At 35.0% G+C, this 22,069-nt stretch overlaps 2 protein-coding genes across 2 annotated transcripts in view; one reads left to right on the forward strand and one right to left on the reverse strand.

Annotated features, from left to right (window-relative positions):
* Window positions 1–22,069, forward strand: part of RASA1 (RAS p21 protein activator 1) — a 107,826-nt gene that overhangs the window by 72,180 nt on the left and 13,577 nt on the right. The window contains exons 9-17 of the mRNA XM_053224697.1: window positions 50–128; window positions 6,097–6,217; window positions 7,190–7,346; window positions 14,926–15,013; window positions 16,956–17,033; window positions 18,873–19,030; window positions 19,538–19,614; window positions 20,953–21,125; window positions 21,444–21,603. Coding sequence (XP_053080672.1) covers window positions 50–128; window positions 6,097–6,217; window positions 7,190–7,346; window positions 14,926–15,013; window positions 16,956–17,033; window positions 18,873–19,030; window positions 19,538–19,614; window positions 20,953–21,125; window positions 21,444–21,603 — 1,091 coding nt within the window. The remainder of the gene's footprint in view (window positions 1–49; window positions 129–6,096; window positions 6,218–7,189; window positions 7,347–14,925; window positions 15,014–16,955; window positions 17,034–18,872; window positions 19,031–19,537; window positions 19,615–20,952; window positions 21,126–21,443; window positions 21,604–22,069) is intronic.
* The window catches only part of CCNH (cyclin H), a 78,529-nt gene that overhangs the window by 21,752 nt on the left and 34,708 nt on the right, over window positions 1–22,069 (reverse strand). The window lies entirely within an intron of this gene.

Below are 22,069 nucleotides of genomic sequence, written 5' to 3' on the forward strand. Positions count from 1 at the left end.
TTTTTATAAGACAGATTATGTCAATATTAGTTATTTTTATTTTTAACAGCATTGGGGACATCATAGATCACTATCGAAAAGAACAAATTGTTGAAGGGTATTATCTTAAGGAACCTGTACCAATGCAGGTCAGTGTTGTTTTTCTTTTTGCAATAAAATAAGCATTTTATTTTAAAATGCATTTTTGGTAGTATGTTTTATGCACACATTCATGCATTTAAAATTGGATAAAATTTAAAACTGCCATTATTCTGATTGTTTCAGAAAGTAAATTGTAAGAGAATCACTTAGTTTTTATTTATGTTGTTTCTAGCCTTGGTGCCTTTTTGAGAATAGAAGGAGTGCTGGGGCAGAAACCAAGTTTCAGTGGGTCAAGGAGTGAGTTTGTTGGAGGCAAAAGTGGAGACAGCAAAGATAAATCACAGCCGGGCTTACCTAGGTGAGCTTGGTAAATAAAATAAAAATGATGTCTAGAAGAAGATACAGGGCTAAGAGAGGTTTAAACTTTTTATTTCATTGTTTATTTGCCTATAGGCTTACGGGGAGAGAGTTTTGAGCACATGTGTATGCTCTGGGTAAAGCCACTAGTAAGGAGGAGAGTGGGTGAGATGTATTGGCAGTACCTGATGTACAAGGTCTTAGGGAAGGCAAGAGTGGTTCACATCTTCCACATAAGAAGAAAGATTGGTCTTGAACAAGAGGGCCTGTTGAATATTAGCTGCTTAGTGCATAGGGTGATTGCTTAGTCTGTTTATTTCTTACACTTCCTGGAGAGTGTTGGGGAAAGCTTGTGGCAGAGGTTAGGAACAGGTATTTCGAAAGAGTGATTAAGAATTTTCCTGTGTGGAAAATGGAGGCACTGATACTTTAAGGATATAAAGAAGGATTGTAAGAATTTTCAGTTACCCAAATAAACTTCCACAGTGTTTGGTTGTGTCTCTAGCTTCTCAATTTTCCCTCCTCCTTACACGTTAGTTTCAGATGGCTATACCTGCTAGTCATTACAGTTGCTGAGATGCAGTCATTATCTGATGCTTAATATTAATTCAAGAATCATCATCATCTTGTCACACTTAATATAGCTTCATTCCTTGTAGAATGCATGGTCCACGAGAGCAGGGATGTCGGGTTGTAGTTCCAGTGCCTAGAATAGTACCTGGCATGAGGTATTCAATCATTGTTACTGAATGACTATGTGCTCCCCAGTTGGAAGACCACTCACTTCACCCCCTCTGTATTATCACTGATGTCTCTTAATCTCATTGTGCTTGCTGCTGTCTTCATGTCAGACCCTTCCTATAGGCCTGTGTAAACACTTCTAGTTGAAGATCCATCTCCAGTTTCACTTCCTTCTTGACACCTGCCTAATTACTGCAGTCAGCACTGATGTCCTGCTTTCTCTGGCAGTTCTGGCAGACATGGGCTGTTCGCTGTGCTTAACGAACATTAACACTAACTTTTTTTGTTTGTTTATTTTAAATAACATAGTATGGTACATGTTTTCTAGAAGCACTGCTCAAGGTCTTTTTTATTAGGGGTCAGAGGTGCCTTTACTGCAGATGACAGATTCTGCCACTGCATCCCATTGCTATGTCCTGAATTCTGATTCACATTGGACGTTAGATTAATGATGGCTTTAATTTGTTTTAGAGGTCTACAGATTTTATTGTGTTGGCCTACAGATTAAGTCAGACTTTTCCCATCTTGAAATTGTGCTTAGGATTTATTGAATTTTTTTAGAAAAAATTACTTTTTAGAATAAAAAAGCAATAAATTTGGCATCTAGTCAAACATCTAGACATGTAGACATCTCAATAAATTTAGAATAAATTTGACATGTAGTAAATGTTTTTACCTAAGTTATAAGGTTGTTTTAAGAAATTACTTCATGTATACAGTCTGCCTCACGCTTGAGTTGCTGTTTCATTACTGAACAAACCCCAAATTGTTGTCCTTTGCAAAAGTGCCAATCAATGCATCGGATAGTTCAGAAATAACCAGTGCTACTTACAAGGCAGTTTGATTACTACATAACAATGATTAAATGCTATTTGAAGTCTATTTTGGGGGGCCTGGAATAAAAGTAAGTTACTGTGGAAGTTTGGGAATCTTGATACTTAACTATCCTTCCCAGCAGGATTCTATAAGAGAACAGAAAGGGTACTAATCTTTTATTATTGAAAAACTGATTAGCTCCCTCTCCCTAAGGGGACTCTGCATACCCTCACCCAGAGTAAGATGCTGGAACAGAAAGAGTAGAATCCTAGCTAAGTCTGCTTACTTTGTGGAGCTAACACTTCTCAAGACAGACACTAGAAGAGAAGGAGCCTTTTGAGACAATGCAGCCCACAAGAAAATAGCCAACATTTTTTAAGCACTATGTTTTAGACACCATTCTTAAATGTATTAATTTAATTTTTTCAACAACTTGATGATGTTGCTACTGTAAGACAGGGAAATTCAGACTGGAGAAGATAAGTAAATTATTTAGGGCGTCAAGTTATTCTTGACTCTTCTTTCTCTCCTATGCTTTGTATCCATACTGTCAGGAACACCATGCTGCCTCTGCCTTCCAAATAAGTCTAGAACATGACCACCATCAGAATCTGACTTTCATCTCCCTGTTTCCACTTTCACCCCTTAACACTGAATAATTGTCAGAGGGATCCACTTAAATTGTGAGTCAAATCATTTCACTCCTCTCTTTAATATTTGCATATGTTCTCCATCTCATTCAGAGTGAAAGCTAAAGTCCTTACAGTGGCCTGTCAGACTCTTAGATGGTCTCTCTTTGGTTCTCTGAACCTGTCTCTTTCTGCGATCCTTCTCTCTCACTTGTGTTTGTTTACTCATGCTGGCTTCTCTGCTATTTTTTAGAATATGCCACGCTCTTTCCTGTATTAGGATCTTTACTTCAGCTGTTTACTCTGCCCACAATGTTTTTTTAATCAAATATCCACTTGCCTCATTCTCTTATTTCTTTCAGGTTTTGCTCAGAAGTTACTTCACAGTGAGACTTGCCTACACACCTTATTTAATACTGCTACTCGCCCTTACCATGTAAAGCACTTAACAAAAGCACTTAACATTTATTAACTTATGATTTATTCGTTATGTTTATCTTTCCTCATTAGAATATAAGTTCTCTGAGGATAAGGATCTTTGGTTTGTTCACTGATGTATCTCAAAAACTAGAGCAGTACCTGGCACTCCACATTTATTGAATTAAATGTGACGGAGCATTTAAGACTTCTCCAGAAGTGTGTAGAGAGTAGGCCCTGAAGCTTTTCCTCTTGTCATCTAGTGTTTTATTGGAACTTGGAAAGTGAATTTGTGTTCTTGGTCATAGTGTCATCTAATTTATTAGAATCCTTTGGGAATTGTAAATTAGTATATCAGTCCCTGCCGTAATACAATTTAGAAAAAACCTGTAGAGATTGTCTGGAAGTCATATGTTTAAATCTTAATATTAGTTATACATCGTAAATAACTGACTACAACAGTGCCCCGTTCCATACCCAATACTAAATATTATCATTATTGAAATAAAAGACTGATAAGTACAAATCTATATAACCAGGAACGTAGTCATTACTCTTTATCATCTGGGTCCAGTGTATCCTTTTAAGTTTTTAATTCTGAAGTCATTTTATGAATAATTCTTAGAAGTAGGAATAAAGGTATAGTCCAAAAAAAGTTACTAGAAAATTCATTAAGAATTTAAACATAGCAAACTCGAATATTTTTCTGAATTTCCTTGGTTATAAAGGCTTACATACTTGAAATAGGCAGCTAACTTAACCTACTGTCATGTGTGGACCTGGATATTTCCATCTTGTAAATCCTAATTCCAGATTTCATCTCTAATCAATTAGAGATGCAGTACATCTCTAATCAATTCTTGCCTATAATTACTCTGATTCTTCTTCCCACACTTTCACGGTCAGAATCTGATACTGATTCCAGATGTAAATATCTCTCTAAGGGTTTTAGTTTGTGATTCTTGCTGCTTTGTCATGTACTTGAATGATCAAATGGAATATACTTTAAAAACTTTCGGATGGCTTATAGTTTTGTTGGTAGACTACAGTGTTCTCGACTCCATAAAGGTAAAATATTTTCCTGTTTAGATTTATAAACATCAATTGCAATGATAAATATGGTGAGTTTAAAAAATTCTACAGTTACCTTTGGTTACAAAGTACCTTTTGTGTGCTTAAAATTACCTTAAGTAAATCTTGGTGCACAAACATAAACATTTAAAAAGCCCTTATTTCTTAAGATCAAAACAGAGCAATCTAGATTCTTGTCACAAAATATTGCATGATGACATCCTTCCTACTAAATGATTGACTAGATAAAAACACCGTATTTCCTTTTTTTCTCTCTTAGAAATGTATGATTTACTCAGTGTTTCTTGAGTTTGATAAAGTTCACCGAGGATACTATCATCTTCTCAAAAATCAATTTTATCATCACAGTAGATCCCAAAGTGCTGCTGCCTCTTGGCATTCATCTTAATCTTTCAATAATTGTCAGACATCTTCTCATGTCAGGTTTTCCTCTTTGCTAATATGAGCAGAATATTAGGAGTTCTGGGCCATGTTCAATGAAAGCTAATATAAAGATAACCTAGAGGGTCTTACATACTTTTTTGAAAGATGCTGCAACACACTTGGCAGCACAGTCAAAAGACAACAACAAAGGGTGAGGCAACAGAGATGATTGATTTCACTCTTGCATCATCCTCTAAGCCAAACGGTTGGCAAACTGTTTTGTAAAGGGCCAGATTATAAATATTTTAGGTTTTGCAGGCCATTCAGTCTCCATCTCAACTGCTGAACTATGCCTTTGTAGTGTGAAAGCAGCTACAGACAAAACAAAGGAATGAGCATGGCTATGTTTTGATAAAACTTCATGTCCAGAAACAGGCAGTGGGTTGGATTTGGCACAGGGGCCATGGTTTGCCAACCCCTACTCTTTAGCATACTTGGGAGTTAATTGCTGAATAATGATGAAATGGTTTATAAGATGATGAGATAGCAGAATGTTTCAAGATATGGGAAGAATAAGATTTGTGAAAATCTCATATCTTAGATTTCTAAAAAGATCATATGGACCCATAAGGTCTCTTAGAAAAAAAGTCATAAAATCTTAAGCCTAGCAAATACTAAGAAGTGCTCAACAAAGAAACTAAAAACTGAAATTGAGTCCAGTGGGTCCCAGTGGTAATATTGATGATTGATTTATTTTGGAAAGATCATTATAAAGACACTATATTCTTCATGACATCAGAATTAATTTTGTTATTTGAGAGGATTTAGCAGTTAAGACACATGCATGCATTCCTGTAAGTCAAAGAGTTATGTAAAACCATGAAATAAAAGTTACAAGGTTATGGGAAAGTGACGTTAGGGGTATAACACTCAAAAACCTCATCAGTAACACATACAGATGAGAACGTAATAAAATGTAACACAGTTTTTATATGTGCTAAATGGTTCCAAGATATTTACTACAATAAATATGGCACTTGACCTTGAAAAAGACATGAGGTTTACTTTGCGTAAGAGGCCATCTGAAGGGTTGTGAATACTGTAAAGTGGTAGGAGAACTATTTGAAATCAGATGGCGTAATATCAGGTGTGGATAGATGGGTAAGGCATATAGCGCTTGGCGAACTGAGAGGGCTGTTAGTACTTGAGGTGTGTTTTGTATACTCCCATGCATCTCATTTCAGCTGTGTGCACCTTTCTGCATTCGCCTAGTGATTCTCGCAGATGTAACTGCATCAGCAACCATGAATTTGGTTCTGCTTAAATTGGTTCCTAACTTAGCAGTTCTGTTGGGACAAAGTCATGTTTTCAAAACAGTGTTATTTGCTGTAACACAACAAAACTGTATTTTTGAAAATTTCTTTGAAAAGCAAAGGATCTCTGAATATAGGTGTTAGTGTTATTTTAAATTTTAGCATTAAAACCTTTTTTAAATGTCTAGATAGACAAGCAGCCTGGCTTTTAATTAGTAATCAAGTAGGTTTTGCTTAATTTCCATCAAGAATTCATGAAATAATTTTTAATATTTTTAAAAATTCAGGATCAAGAACAAGTACTCAGTGATACAGTGGATGGCAAGGAAATCTATAATACGATTCGTCGAAAAACAAAGGATGCCTTTTATAAAAATATTGTTAAAAAAGGTTATCTTCTGAAAAAGGGTAAGTGTTAACTTTAAGACTAAAGATTAAATTTCAGTATTTTACCATTAATATTTAGTAGAAACATTGCAAATATTGGGCATAAAAATTCCCATAGAGATTTGTATTTAATAAGTTGTTTTGACACGAATTATTATTTAGTAATTGACCATTGTTTAAAGCTTGTATGTAAGGATCCTTCAAAATGTAGAGTTTAGGTGTATTATGTCAACATGCCCCAGCAGAGTTTCATGAAATGGGCTTCCATATTTCCAAGTGTATCTTTTAAATCTTAAAGTCAGTTCCAGTGCAAGGTGTTGGATTCTTTGCCACCTCTCCACCCCATACTTCATTATTATTTTTCTTTTTTAAGAGAAACTTTTTTGATACTTGTCACACTCATTGTTTTCCTTTTTTTTTAATTTTAAGTTTATTTAGTTATTTTGAGAGAGAGACAGAGCATAGGCACATGAGCTGGGGAGGGCAGAGAGAATCCCAAGCAGAGCCTGACATGGGGCTCAAACTCATGACCCATGAGATTGTGATATGAGCAGAAATCAAGAGTCAGATGCTTAACTGACTGAGCCACCTGAGTGCCCCAAACACATTCACTGTTTTAATGTTTCTGTTTTATAGATTTGCCTCAATTTGACATGAAGAAATGTCACAGGGTTGGTTGTTAGGGGTGTGGTAGAAGAGTTTTTTTACTTACGACTAGAAAAAAATTGCACCTAAGCAAGAGTTTTAAAGATTTTATCTTAATGAAATCTCCAGAGATGTAGTTCAGGTAATTTTGTCATTTACAAGGCATTTTTCTACAGATAAATACAGGCATTTTTTCATTTTATAAGGATTGGTGTGTTATTGAAGCTTTGGAATAAAAATGGAAACATGATTTTTATATTTAGCAATAATGATTTTTATGACCTAATATATATATCACTTAATAGTTTATTATTTGGCTAACGGGAAGCATTTTTTTTTTTTTAACAGGCAAAGGAAAACGGTGGAAGAATTTATATTTTATCTTAGAGGGCAGTGATGCCCAACTTATTTATTTTGAAAGTGAAAAACGAGCTACAAAACCAAAAGGATTAATAGATCTCAGCGTGTGTTCTGTCTATGTTGTTCATGATAGTCTCTTTGGCAGGTAAGAAATTGGTTTCCTATTTCTTTTTAGAATTGTTTTAATAATAAAACAGGTGGATGTGTTCAGATCATTTTTCAAAACCTAGCCAACTGATTCTGTGAGTCCTAAAATCATCTTAAAATGTCAGATTTACTTTGTAGGGTAATTTCTGTCTTCCTTATTTCTTTTAGACTAACCTGTGCCTGAAATTCTACTCTTGTATTACATAGAAATCTTTGGAATGACACTTCCTTTAGTAAAACATAACCTGCATAAGGCACGTTTCCTCCCTGCCTCACCACCAGTCTTTTGAGTGACTGACTTTGAGTCTTGTCCTCTTTCCTATTGAACTCTGAACTCACTGCATCTGATAGTCCTAAATACACTCAGTTGTACTATTAGCTTGATAGGCCTGTTCCTAAAAAATGTGATATTAAGGAACAATTTTAATATAAAAATAATTGCTTCCTAGGAAACAGGAGAGTACTTCAGATTTGGAGTTGAAACATTTTTTTTTACATTAATTTCAGAGCTTTTCAAAAAATAAATATAAATGTGTAAGCTAAAGGTGTATCCTGGACATCAAGGCAAATCCAGCTCTTGATTACGTCTAGTTTTTTGATTAGGAACCCTGGCCTTTCTTTACCTTTCCCCATCAGTATTACTAATAATCCATTCTGGAGCCTTTTTAGATGTATGTATCATTTTCATTACTTACTGTTACTAATAAAACACAAAGCCGTTAAATCAAATGGTTTTTACAACTTTTTTTCTGCTGGAGGATGGCATTTCTAGTAAGCAAGTCTGGCTTTATCTTATTTAAGTTGAGAAAAGTTCATGTAGAGCATATGGCTTTGTCATTTCTTCTTTCCAAACTGGGTTTAGGAATAGTGTTATTGTGTAATTTTAATTATAGACAAATTAATAATTAAAAATTTAGTCATTTTTTTAAAATGGTCAAGGTTTGAGAAATGCTGACTCGAACAGATAGTTTATCTTTATAACAGGGCTTTTTGGAGCCTTAGCCCAGTGTTTCTGTTGTGAATCAGTCACTAACAGGGAAGTATAATATGAAGTATTTTCATGAATCCTTTGGACTTTGATAACTCCTCCCACATTTTTTTTTTAATTCCTAATATTTCATAAAAACAGCTCTTGCAAAAAAACAAACAATAATCTTTTGGGTAAGATAGGATTTCCTAAGATTCCCCCCCCTTAACAGTATGGAATCTTGGCCTTCAGGTGTGGTTAGATCAGACTTCTGGCTCTTTTTCTGTTCAGCTTTCCCCTCTGCTTGCCTTTGTGTGTGCTGAATTCTTTGTCACAAAACATGGTAGCATAGTGGCATATGGTACCCAGACAAAGGAAAAGCAAGCATTCTCTCCAGTAATGATTGAAAATCCTGAGGATGCTCTATTGAGCCACCTCTCAATCAGTCTGGAGTGGGATTACCTTCATAAACAGGGGCCATCGGGTGCCCAAGTCCTGTTGCTGAAGATGATCACATCCAAATAGTAAGGCTGCTATGTATTCTCTGTGGGAGAGGGAAACGCATGTTGGGGAGACAGTCACACTATTCACTACCAGTCACTGTTCCCTATTAGTGCTGTGAATAGTTCCCAGAGGGAAGAGATTTTGAGGACAAGCTTATTGAAATAAGTAATATGAAATAGGTGGCTCTTAAGCCGAATCTTAGAAGATGGGTATAAATTCATTTAGACAGTTAGATCAGAGCTTCCCAACTAGCGTGCTGCAAACTGGTTGAGATACTGGTGGTTGTAAAATGTTACCGTAATAAAAATATTAAATGTTTTGTATCTCAAAATCTATACAATTTGAAATTATGACTTCTTTTATAAACTGTTTGAACTCATTATTTTATTTTGGCAAAAGAACTGGCACATAACACTTGTGGACCGAAAAGCTCTCTGCAGTGGCACACACTTGGATACTTTCCTCTGAGTTTTTTCTTAAATCACCCATTTACTCTGAATGTTATTTTATTCGTTTTTTTCTTAATTTTTTTAACACTTATTCATTTTTGAGACAGACAGAGCATGAGGTGGGGAGGGAAGAGAGAGAGAGGGGAGGAGACAGAATCTGAAGCAGGCTCCAGGATCTGAACTGTTAGCACAGAGCCCGACGCGGGGCTCGAACTCACGGACCATGAGATCGTGACCTGAGCTGAAGTCATATGCTTAACCACCTGAGCCACCCAGCGCCCCTTATTTTATTCGTTTTTTTGTTGTTGTTGATCATCATTGAAGTTACTTTTTGTGTCAGTGGTAAAACTTAGTTTCATTTTGTATTTTACATTTACACTTTTTTTCTGTTAACACAGAAGTTAACCTTGCATTTACTGTAAAATATATAAGGGAGTTTAAAAAAAAATAACGAGATATTTTTTTCATTGTTCTTTATGATTGGCTTTAATGTATAGACAGTTATTTTCCCACCATAAAGGGCATTTTGGTGATTACAGCTGGAAAGTCATTAAATTCACAAGATAAAAACAGTAGCCTTAATTTTAAAAAAATGCAGCCTATTAATTAGGCCTCTTAAGAAATGTATTGGGGTCAGAGGCGCCTGGGTGACTCATTTGGTTAAGTGTCCAACTCATTTTCAGCTCAGGTCATGATTTCACAGTTCATGAGTTCCAGCCCCACATCAGGCTTTGTGCTGACAGCATGGAGCCTACTTGGGATTCTCTCTCTCTCTGCCCCTCCTCCACTTGTGTGCATGCTCTCTCTCTCTCTCTCTCTCAAAATAAATAAACTTTAAAAAATGTATTGGGGGGCACCTGGGTGGCGCAGTCGGTTAAGCGTCCGACTTCAGCCAGGTCACAATCTCGTGGTCCATGAGTTCGAGCCCCGCGTCAGGCTCTGGGCTGATGGCTCAGAGCCTGGAGCCTGTTTCCGATTCTGTGTCTCCCTCTCTCTCTGCCCCTCCCCCGTTCATGCTCTGTCTCTCTCTGTCCCAAAAATAAATAAAAAACGTTGAAAAAAAAATTAAAAAAAAAATGTATTGGGATAACTAAAGCCAATACAGCTTCTCATCCTCAGCCTAAATATTTTGCATTTACTACTAAATAAAAGCTTTCCCCCCTCTATTTCCCCTTCCAATCCCCTCCCCTCCATAGATCTGTTCCTATGGTAACATTTTATTTGGGAAGTTTTCTGGGAACTCTTGGAATTAATAGCTAAAGCTAAAGCCAGAATGCTTCACACAGAGTTGGAGTATTTGCTTGTTGAATCAGTGTGCATGGAAATTGGCAATTTTATGTTTGAAGCCAAAAAGCAAAAGAACTAGAAGAGATACCATTTTCAAATAGTATTTGATTGTGTTCAGATAGTATTATCAGTAAATGCATTGGTGGGTGTATCAAATAATAGAGGCTGTATACAGATCCAGAGGTGACATTTTCACTACACACTGATGAATCTGCAAACATTAGAGAAATACTTGGAAGTACATTGTTGGCTACTCAAAGGATTACCAAAGAAATTGCTGAGGATAAAGTATTTAAAACAGTAAATTAATTTATATCTTCTGCAAGAAGATCTTGCAGAAATAGTATTTAAGTTTATGATCGGTGATGAAGCTTCATGATAGGAACATTTAAAGATTTTTACATCAAAAACTCATTCAGGAAAATAAGCACTACAGAGAGGCTCTTATAGTAAAAGTCTGTCTTTGGACCTGAATTCCACGCTAAATATTATAAAATGGAGTCGTATAAAATCCAAGCTGCTTCAGCTGCACATGTTTTCAGCTTTATGGGAGGAAAGAGGATCAGAATACCACTCTGCTGTTTGAGACCAGAGTCTGTAAGTCATCCAGAAGAAGAGTTTTGCTGAAGTGTTATGATCTATGAGAAAAATCTTCTTGGTGAATGATTCCCACTTTACAGATTAGTTGAAGAATGGATAAACTTCCTCAAAATTAGAAGTAGAACACAAAAGTATATTAATATGTTCTCATAGCTTATGGATTCAAAGCAGAAATTCAACTTTGGAAAAATGAGGTTAAAAATGACTCCCTATTGATATGTATAATTTCAGTAATAACCTTAAAGAATTATTAAGGCAAAGAAAGCTACATCTGTGTAAATTTGGGGAAAAGCTGTACCATTATTTTGACGTACTTTCTATGAACAGGCGCAAGTGGACTGAAAACCAGTTTGCAGTATCAAAAAGAAAGGTTAACATTACACTTGCCAATTAAAGGAATGACTGCTAGAGTTAAGGAAAGACTATCTTTTAATGCAATTTAAAGAGACTGAATTATTCCTGTTACAGTTAATATTAAGAAAGGAGTTTCAGGTAGTAGAAGAGCAGTAAATACACATTTTCCATTTGCTGCAAGATCACAGCTTGCTTCTTGTACAAAGTTTCTTGGCGAAGGTGGCTTTTAAGAATTTGAAGATGTTGTATTTAATGAGACCAAGTCTAAACGTGGTATGAAAAAGTTATGTTCATGGGAACTTAGGTACGTCTTTTATTTTAAAGAACTGAGTTTTTTTTTAAATTTTTTTTAATGTTTGTTTATTTTTGAGAGACAGAGATAGAGCATGAGCAGGGGAGGGGCAGAGAGAGAGAGGGAGACACAGAATCTGAAGCAGGCTCCAGGCTCCGAGCCGTCAGCACAGAACCCTACACGGGGCTCGAATTCACGAACTGTGAGATCATGACCTGAGCCAATGTCGGACACTTAACCGACTGAGCCACCCAGGTGCCCCTGAGTTTTTTTCAAAGTATGCCAGCTTACCATCATCAACTTTATTTTGGGGGGCCTTACTGTGAAATAGTTGGGTAGCACCAAGAAAGAATGGATGCCAAGAAAAACATCAACAATATCAAGGAAATGAACAGACACTTCTACCAGATAGTAGGACTAGTGAAAAAGAGGTTGATACCAGATTTTGTATCCTGGAATGCAAATCTGATAGTACAAAAGGGGAAATTGTGGATGAATGCAGCAATTTTTTTCTTTAAAATACATGGCTAACACTGAACGTTTCTTGCTTTGGGTATGGCTAGAAGCCTGTACACTGACCTGTGGCTTGTGCGTGGAATGGAATGTGAAAGTTAACGACAGCCCCTGTAGTAGAGGTGAACTGTGCATGTTTTCCTAAACTGCTTTAGCTGCACAGCTATGTGGTTTTTCCAGATCATTTTCAATATTAAGAGGTCTCTAAGCATTCTATTTCTTTATATTAAACTCCTCACTTTCAAATGGTTTTGCTTTAAATATAATCATTCCAGCAGGACAAGTTGAAAACATTTCAGTGACTGAGTTATTGTAGTGAATATTTATGTGGGAATGTTTTATACTTTTTATCTTTTCATAGGCTTAATCTTTCTTTGTGGCAGTATTTACTGTTTATCTTCATTTAGGAGCAATTCTTTTACTGGATATTAAATTTTAAGTTGACATTTTTTTCAGTATTTTAAAGATATTTTTCTGCCTTCCAGCATTTTCTTCTGTTTCTGATTCTGATTGTCTCTTAGAAATAATTGATCTTTTTTTTTTTTTTTCTCTTTGAGGTGTACTATATTTTATCTTTTTCTGGTTGTTTTGAGCTTTTTCTTTAGATTTTTAGTAGCTAAACAATGTAATGTGCCTCCGGTAATTAAAAACAAAAAAACACTTTACCATAATGTTAGCAGAGCTTCTTCAGTTTGACACTGATGTCTTTTGCCAGTTTCAGAAAATTCTTGGTTATAATCTCTTTAAACAGTTCTTCCGCCACATTCTTGTGCATCTGCTCTGTGTGATTCATGTTACATGTTACATCTTTATGTCCCATAGTGTCTATGTGTCTATGACATAGTTTTCCACGTTTTTCATATCATTTTCCTTTATGTGCCTCAGGCTGGGTATTCTTACTTGACTTTAAATTCACTAATCTGTTCTTCTGTAATTGAATGCATTTCTTGAGGTCTTAATTTTATTAATTACATTTTTCAATTTAGAATTTCCATTTGATTCTTTTATGGATGTAGTTATCTGGCAAAATTGTCTATTTTGTTACCTGTTTTCTTATACCTTTTTATTACAGCTATTTGAAAGTTGTATCAAACAGCATCTGGATTATATGTAGGTCTTTCCACTTTGGTTTTTTTTGTTTTGTTTTTGTTTTCGTTTTCTGGCTTTTCAGTCATTTGATCATGATTCCTGGGATGTCTACTTATGTTTGACTAAATGGTGGACAATTCTGTATGAAAAACTGTAGAAGCTATGGATAATGTTACTGCCTCCAGAAAGGATTGTTCTTCTGCCAGATGAGTCCCCTCAGGGATCAATTGGAGGTATAATGGATGTATTAGTGAAGGCCATTCTATTTCTGGTTTACCCTTATTCTCAAGGCATGGCCCTGTAGGCGTCTTATCTCAAAGCCTTTTCTTTTAAAGGCCCCAAAGTCATTTGTCTCCTAGCAATATGAAACTGTTCAATGTGCTGGTTTGGCTTTTGAGCCTCTCAGATGCGGCTTTCTGCTTAGCGTTTCAGCTTCTTGCCCTACACAGTTAGAAACTGGCACTACCTTGAAAGGAAAAGCTGTGGAGAAAGGCAGGCTCATCTCACTGTGATCTTGGCCTCTCAAGTCTTAGCTGCTTTCGTTGTTCTCTAGTGATTTCAAACGTTGTTTTTTGTTTTGTTTATAATTTATGAAGCCAGGAAGGTCAGACTGATTCAAGATGCTTTTGGATCCTGAAGTTTCTAATTGGTATTTTCTATTCTTTTATAGCTTTCTCAAAACATGAAAGGATGGTTTTTATCTTTAATAAATGTGTAAGCTTGTACTTGGGGTATTTTGCTATGGCCTCCTAACATTAAAAGATATAATCTTTGGTGAAGGCAACTAGAAATAACATTTATTGAGTTTCAAACACATGAAGGTCCTTAAAAAACATTTTATGATCATTTTCAAGTCTAGTTGGAAAGCCAGTCCATCTTCAAAAAAGATACAAAGTACTATCTAATGTACTTACCTGTCAAATGAATGCTAGTAATGGTGTGTACTATTGGAGGACAAGAACTAACATATACTGTGTATCGCCATTGGGGTACTTAATCATCAGAACAAGCATATGTGTGAGCAGATGATGTTTCCATTTTAACAGATGAGGATAGATGCTCAGTTGTAAAAAAAATTTTTTTTAAATACATAAAAATAGATTTTAAAAAATTACCCACAATCCATTGAGAGATAACCATTAAGAACATTTTTGGTCTAAGAACATGTCTAGTCTTTCCAGCACATCTAAATGTATATTATATATCATTCTGAAGTGGCGAATTTAGTAACATTTTGCTTCAAAAAATATTTAGATGGACAATTCTAGCATAAAACATTTTGAAACTTTGAAGGATTCATAAAATTTCAGCGGTGCAGACAAAAAGTTGTCTAAAATAAATGCAGCTGGCATTTTTTTTTCCCCCCAGGAATGATCTGGTACAATGGAGTAGTTCTCAAAATTAAGAATTATGTTAATTGATAGACATTATATAATTATATGTTCTGATTTTTTTTTTAAGTTGGTGTGTTTTAATGCTTTTTATTAAGCTTCCTAATAACTTTTCTGTTTGTATTTTAAAGGCCAAACTGTTTTCAGATAGTGGTTCAGCACTTTAGTGAAGAACATTACATTTTTTACTTTGCAGGAGAAACTCCAGAACAAGCAGAGGTAAGTTCATTGTTTTTTTCAACTACTGCAAACTTTTATTTAGCTCATGTTTTCTTTTGAACTAGAATAGAAAACTATTACATTTATGATAAAGACATAAAAAGGAATATTGAAATCTTTTTATTTCAAGGGATGAGAACTTTGATGTGTAAAATTTTTTTTGAAAGAAATGCAGAAAACCGCAGTGAAGGGCTATTAGGAATGAAAACCTCATTTTAAATTGACCTTTAAATACTCTGTGATGTTGAGTCCAGCTGAAAATGCTCATTTAAAATCCTCTCTGCAGAAAGGTTATAGATATTCTCAGTACAACTGAAAGGTAAGCCAGTTAGTTTTGCTAACAGGCACTGTTATTCTTCACTAGTCCATTCCTAAAGATAGAAGTTCAGTCATCAAAAAGAAAAGTATTTTAGGAATTTTCTATTTTCTCCTACTCTGCATGTAATGTCTACTTTCAGCACTGGGCATTGATCCATATGCAATGCCCTTCTTAAAACTTTTATTAAATTTTAAGGCGTGTTGTGAAGACACTTTGATTTCTTTGAGCCATAATGTTTCAGGGGCGTTTACTGGTATTTTGTACAAATATGGTGATATTTGTTCTGCTTATAGTCTATGGAAGGAATCAGAAGGTGGTTAAGAGGTCAAAGAAAACAACTTTGTTGTAAATAGAAGATAACTTGCCAACTCTAGATATGAGGCAGAAACTCTTTAAACTGGATCCGGGCATGTGTGCCTGATTTGTAAATTATGAAACTATCTCAGACTCTAGAATAAACTTGATGAATAAGCCACATTATGTTTTATGGCTCATAATTGAATGTCATGTTTCAAATCTTTCCAAAATATTTCAAATAAATATTAACATACAGCACAGAAAAAAGCTTGTTTTGTGGGTACTATTCCTAATATTTACATGCAAAAAGTAGAGTTCAAAACATTTCGGTAACTTAGATATATATTTTTTAATGCTAGAAATTGACTTAGCAAAGAAATTTAAACTTCATTATCGAGCCTTCCAATTATTTCACTATGATCCCTCTTTCTAAATAAAAATGTGTTATTATACTCCATGACATTTCAGTATAAATAGAACATCTTCTTTTTGTACTTACATATACACTTCATCTTCTTTATTTCTGTATACCACTTAAAATCCAAAAATACTACTGGTATTTCCAGTTTCTGTTACTTTGGTGGCCTGTGGGATCTGTGGTTACTCTTCTATTTCTGAAGCTATGGTAATTGATTTGGTCTTAATTTGTTCTATAAAGATGTTCTCTAAACATTTACAGAGTTCAGACTGATTGACATAGCCAACAAGCTAGAGAGAAAACTGAATAAAGCAGTAGTACAGGACTTTGTGGAAATATGTAAGCCAACGTGAAGCATTTAGACTTTTGATAAACCTAAGATGATTCTCTCCTTTCTCCAGACCACTAGATAAACATTTAAAAATAAATGGCTTCAATTTAATTGGAATATTAGCCTGAAAATTTTTTTTAATGTTCCATTTGAAAAGCTTATCAATAACGCAGATCCCCTTACACGTTTCTACCTATATCCTGGTCTAAGGTAAGATTAGAGTACTCGTCATCAAACCAGTCAAAACACGGTCAATTGGTTTGGTACTCAGCCCTCCTTTCACAAAACATGACTGCTTAATGACCATATATAATTTTAGCTTGGGACTAATTAATGGTCACTCATGGTGTACTTAACATTAATTTAGGGATTCTACAGAAATACAGTTTTAAGAATTATAATAGTTTTGGTCATTGTTTTAACTTTATGGGGCCACAAATGTATTAAAGTGCAACATACTGTTGAGTGTAGAAATGGCAGTCTGGAATAGGAAATAACTCTTGAATTTGGAAAAAAAATGATCAGAAACTGAATAAAGTATAGTATATTTCTTTGAAATGCTGTCATTTTTTTGTAGGATTGGATGAAAGGTCTGCAGGCATTCTGCAGTTTACGGAAAAGTAGTCCAGGGACATCTAATAAACGCCTGCGTCAGGTGAAACTTAATTTTCTTTGATTTGAGGTTGTCACATTTTGCTTTGTTACTTTGCTCTTCATTTTTATTTCTAGCTGAACTGTTTTGGGCAATATTACAAACACTTTTGAATTCTGAAGAGAAGTTTGTCTTTCCAGGAATTTTAAAACCATGCTTCTGCTTGCTTCAGTAGTAGGAGAAATAGTTATTTATGAGAATATTCTTTATATACCTAAGTGGGTGCTTAGTCCATAATGCCATCTTTTGAATACATACCAAGGATTTTATTTCTTCTACTTAAAATAACAGTACCAAACCAACAACAACAAAAACCATTCTGTTGGGCACTTTCATTATTTTTTTCCTCAAAAAATTATTTTGGCCTGCTTTAAAAAGGTAGAACTAAAGGTATGTTTTGAAAAAAATCATCTGACTTTAAGCATTAATCCCAGGAAACTTTTCAGTTTTTCACTTTATAGTAATTGCTTTTGAAACCTATTACATAACTAGTATCCTGTCTTATTTGAACCTTAACATGTCATACGTGATCATTTATAGAGTTAAGCTGGGCTTTCTCTTGCTTCCTAGGTTATGTAAAATCAACTCTATACCCTCCATATCTTTTTTTTTAATAGCTATCCCTAGATAGTTGGAAAAAGTTAAGTAATTTTAACATTCTTGGAGTTATGAGGAACATTTAGTAGAGTATTTGTTTTATTTATGGAAATTTCTAGTAATCTTTGTGAATTTAATATATTGCTCTATTTCAAGTGAATAAATGGTTAATATTTAGATGACTGTAAGTTATAGTTCCTGTAATCAAAAGTCTAATAACCCTTTCTCCAAGGACATTTAATTTTACACATAATTGTTATATGTTCTCAAATCATAATTTAACATTTTGTAAGCTCTAAAAAATCAGACTAAGTTTTGGCATATTGTGTCTTGTGTGAAACTTTATAAAGTTACCATTTTTATCTCTTGAGCCCTTTTGCAGGTACTCTGCTGGAACTTTTACACATATTATTGCTAATCCTTACAACAACTTGCAGTGTAGACTTTATCCTAATGTTATTATAGAGGAGGTGAGACCAACTTGTCCAATGCCACACAAGTAGTGTATGGCTAGAGGGAAAGAGGGCCTGGTATTAGAAAGTGAATGGTCTAGGTTTTGGCCAAAACTGACAAATAACTTAGTTTCTTTGGATTTGTATATTTTTCTGTAAAACGAGAAGGCATAATCAGTGTATTAAACATATTTTCTGGGGGCGCCTTGGTGGCTTGGTCGGTTAAATGTCTAGCAGTTGGTTTTGGCTCAGGTCATGATCTCATGGTCGGTGGGTTCGAGCCCCACATCGAATCCTGTCTCCCTCTCTCTTTGCCCCTCCCCCTGTCACACTCTCTCTTAAAAAAAAAATTAAAAAATAAAAATAGTTTCTAGCTGTAGAGGTTTATAGAAATAAATCTTCCAAATGAGCTTTATTTTAACTTAGAGGATTTTGATTTGGGTGGTGACAATTGTTTACTTGCGTTAATAAAAAATCCTCTTTGTTTCATTTTCTCTGAACCACTGTTTTTTAGTAAAAAAGATGCATTTCATTAAATTACTGCAAGAATATAATTGGAGGATTAACTTGTAAAATAAAAGTGCACTTTTTGTGAGAAGAATTATTTCAAATGCTTGAATGTTGTATTTTATATATCACACAGGAGGAAAATGTAATTACAGGTCATATTTTCTAAAGAAAGGAGAAAAATAAGTCACTTTTGGTTGGTTGGTTGTTATTTTATACTAATTGCTTTTGAAGCCTAATGCATAAGTCTTGAAATCTGGGGTAATAACTTTTGTGTTTCCTTTAGGTCAGCAGTCTTGTTTTACACATTGAAGAAGCCCATAAACTCCCCGTAAAACATTTTACAAATCCATATTGTAACATCTACCTGAACAGTGTCCAGGTAGCAAAAACTCATGCAAGGGAAGGGCAAAACCCGGTATGGTCAGAAGAGTTTGTCTTTGAGTAAGTCTTATTTTATTATTGCATTAAATCATTTTCTTTTATCCTGTTGCATTTTCTTTCGTGGTCCCTTCCCTTCTTCCCCCCCATCATCTCTGTATGTCAATGGTCAGAACAAGGTACCAGTCCAGGCGTTTTAATAGTACATACTTTTTTTTTTTTCCTGCTGTATTTGGTCACTTTTGATTAGTGAAGTGCTGTGTCCTTGGTTTTTCACCTAGTTACTAATGTGAATTAGTGTTACTGACAAGTACAAAATCATTTACTAACACACACACAGAAAATGTTTACAAGGGTTTCCAGGATTTACTTGAGGTTAAAGATAGTAGGAATGATTTGCTTGTCTGCATTCCTGTCTTACAGGTAATAACATGTTTTGTATCCATTTTTAAATCCAGCATGTTCAAACTGTTTAGTAGCAGATATAAAGAACTTATTTGATACTAGAAATAAAAGAATTAGTTTGATGCCAGGATATTTTGTTAATTCTTTTTCTTTTTGCTCCTTTAGTGATCTTCCTCCTGACATTAACAGATTTGAAATAACCCTTAGTAACAAAACAAAGAAAAGCAAAGATCCTGATATCTGTAAGTTGATACAGAAATTTCTTACTGAAGTAAAACACGTTTTACATACTTTTTAAATTTATATGAAATGTAGTCTAAAATGGAGATTTACAAAAGAGCAAATGGCATAATTTAATAACATAGTTTCTTTTTGTACTTCTGAGAAGCTTTGATTGTTGAGAAAACGTTTAAGAAAAAAAAGGCCAATATCGCTAAATTGTACCTACTGTAAACTTAAGTCCTTGTTACTAAACTCTGTATCATCTCTCTCATCTTCCTCTCCCCAGTAGATGGGAAGAACGAGAGGGCAGTGAGAGCGGCCCTCTTTCTGTGGTGCTTCCACTATCCCTTCTTTCTACTGTTTAGGTTTTTCCTCTTTCCATATAGTTTGATGTAAGTGAATAAAAGCACTCTATTAATTTTTTTTCTTTAAATTAGTCTACTATTTATTCATTTCTGATGAACCTTCTCAGTGCTTGTTCTTGGTAGCACACCTTTGCCCAGCCTCTTGCTGAAGCAGGTGGCAGTGGGATTTAACAGTTCACACCAGAGTGAATTAGGCTAATACCTTCTTAAAAGTCAGGCGTAGGGAAAGAAATGATAGGCATTAACAGATCAAAGCCTGAATTTTTCTCTGTAAAATAGTTATTCTGTAATTTCTGTACTATTTAAATGGTTAACATTTTTTTTAGTGGTTTCCCGTTACTTCAAACATAAAATCCAAACCCCTGGTAAATAGAGAAGAAAAGCCCTTTCCTCACTCACTCCTCCCACTGCTTTCATAGTGTATCTGTGGTATGTCCTCTCTAGGTATGCCAGCCTTCTTAATAGTTCTTAAGTAATCCATGGATTTTAAATGTCCCCGCTGTACCTTCTGTTTGAACTGTGCTCTCTTTTTCTTTTTCTCTGCCTTTCTCTTTAGCTACACTTCCACATTCTGTTACACATTAGCTTTAGGGGTTACCTGTTTGGAATGGATTTTTAACCTCCACTGGCTGAATTATGTATTATTTCTCTGTACTTCGGTAGCATTAAGCACTGTTACAGCACTTCCCACATGGAACCATAATTGATTTCTTGCCTTCTTGGCTAGACGGTGACCTCCAATGCAAGTCAGGGACCATGTCTTAATCATGTCTGTGTCCCATGTCCCTGCGCACCATAGTCTGGCACACAGTAGGCATTCAGTAAGTGAATGAAGTATATGAAGTGTCAACTCTTGGTTTTGTGTTACCACTGAAAAGTCCTTTAAAGCATCTAACACTATAGAGAAAACAAAATGTCAGGAAAATGTACTTGTATGACTAATTATAGTGTCATCTTTTTAGATGGTAATCATTTGATGTTTTTCTATCAAAGTATTTATGCGCTGCCAGTTGAGCCGGTTACAGAAAGGGCATGCCACAGATGAATGGTTTTTGCTGAGCTCCCATATACCATTAAAAGGTATTGAACCAGGATCCCTGCGTGTCCGAGCACGATATTCTATGGAAAAAATCATGCCAGAAGAAGAGTACAGTGAATTTAAAGAGGTATTAAGTTATTTACCAGTCTAATTATTTTTGATGGAATTAACAGAAATATTTAACATTTAAATAAAAGATCCATTAAGTATAGTAATGGTATAGCTTAATGCACAGTGATAGGCACAGAAGGTTGAAAAGCCTTGTGCTAGGAAGATGTTGGTCTTAAGAGACTATAGATATGTAGGCGATAAATGCATTCTAGTTTTAACAGATGTTTTCAATAGAACAGATTTCTGAATAGAAGAACATAACACAATTCCTGTTAGTCTCATTGAGAGTTTAATGCCGCATACTTTCAACAATCTTTCTTGATGTCCTTTTTAGCTTATACTGCAAAAGGAGCTTCATGTAGTCTATGCTTTATCACATGTATGTGGACAGGACCGAACACTACTGGCTAGCATCCTACTGAGGATTTTTCTTCATGAAAAGCTTGAATCATTGTTGTTATGTACACTAAATGACAGAGAAATAAGCATGGAAGGTAAAGTATGGACGTTTTGCTGTGATACTTTAAAATGACATCATCTTTAAAATTCTTGGGCTGGCTAACATTTGGCTGTGGGGAGCAGTTAGTATTTCAAACAAGTTTCTGTCATGGTGAACTATTAGAAGCCATAAGAAAGTGACTTTTTGTCCCTATTCATGGCACATGGTACTTTATTTTAAGAACAGTTTGGTAGACTTACCATGTTCTCTTGTTTATATTTGACTTACTAATCCATTGCACAAAAGTTGAGTGATGGTTGCATTTTATTTGTAGCAATGCAGCTGGATCCACAGTGCTTTGTAACAGCTTACGTATTTGTCACAATTAACCCCTTTCCAACTAGCACTTTGGCTCAGTAACGGTGCTTGCTTCTAGGTTCCCCAATAAATTGTAGAAACTAGAACTATTTCCTCCTAATCATAGAATATGTAAAAATATACAGATTTGTCAGGAAGGATAA

The sequence above is a fragment of the Acinonyx jubatus genome, chromosome A1 (genome assembly GCF_027475565.1).
Source record: "Acinonyx jubatus isolate Ajub_Pintada_27869175 chromosome A1, VMU_Ajub_asm_v1.0, whole genome shotgun sequence".
In the NCBI taxonomy this organism is placed as follows: Eukaryota; Metazoa; Chordata; class Mammalia; order Carnivora; family Felidae; genus Acinonyx; species Acinonyx jubatus.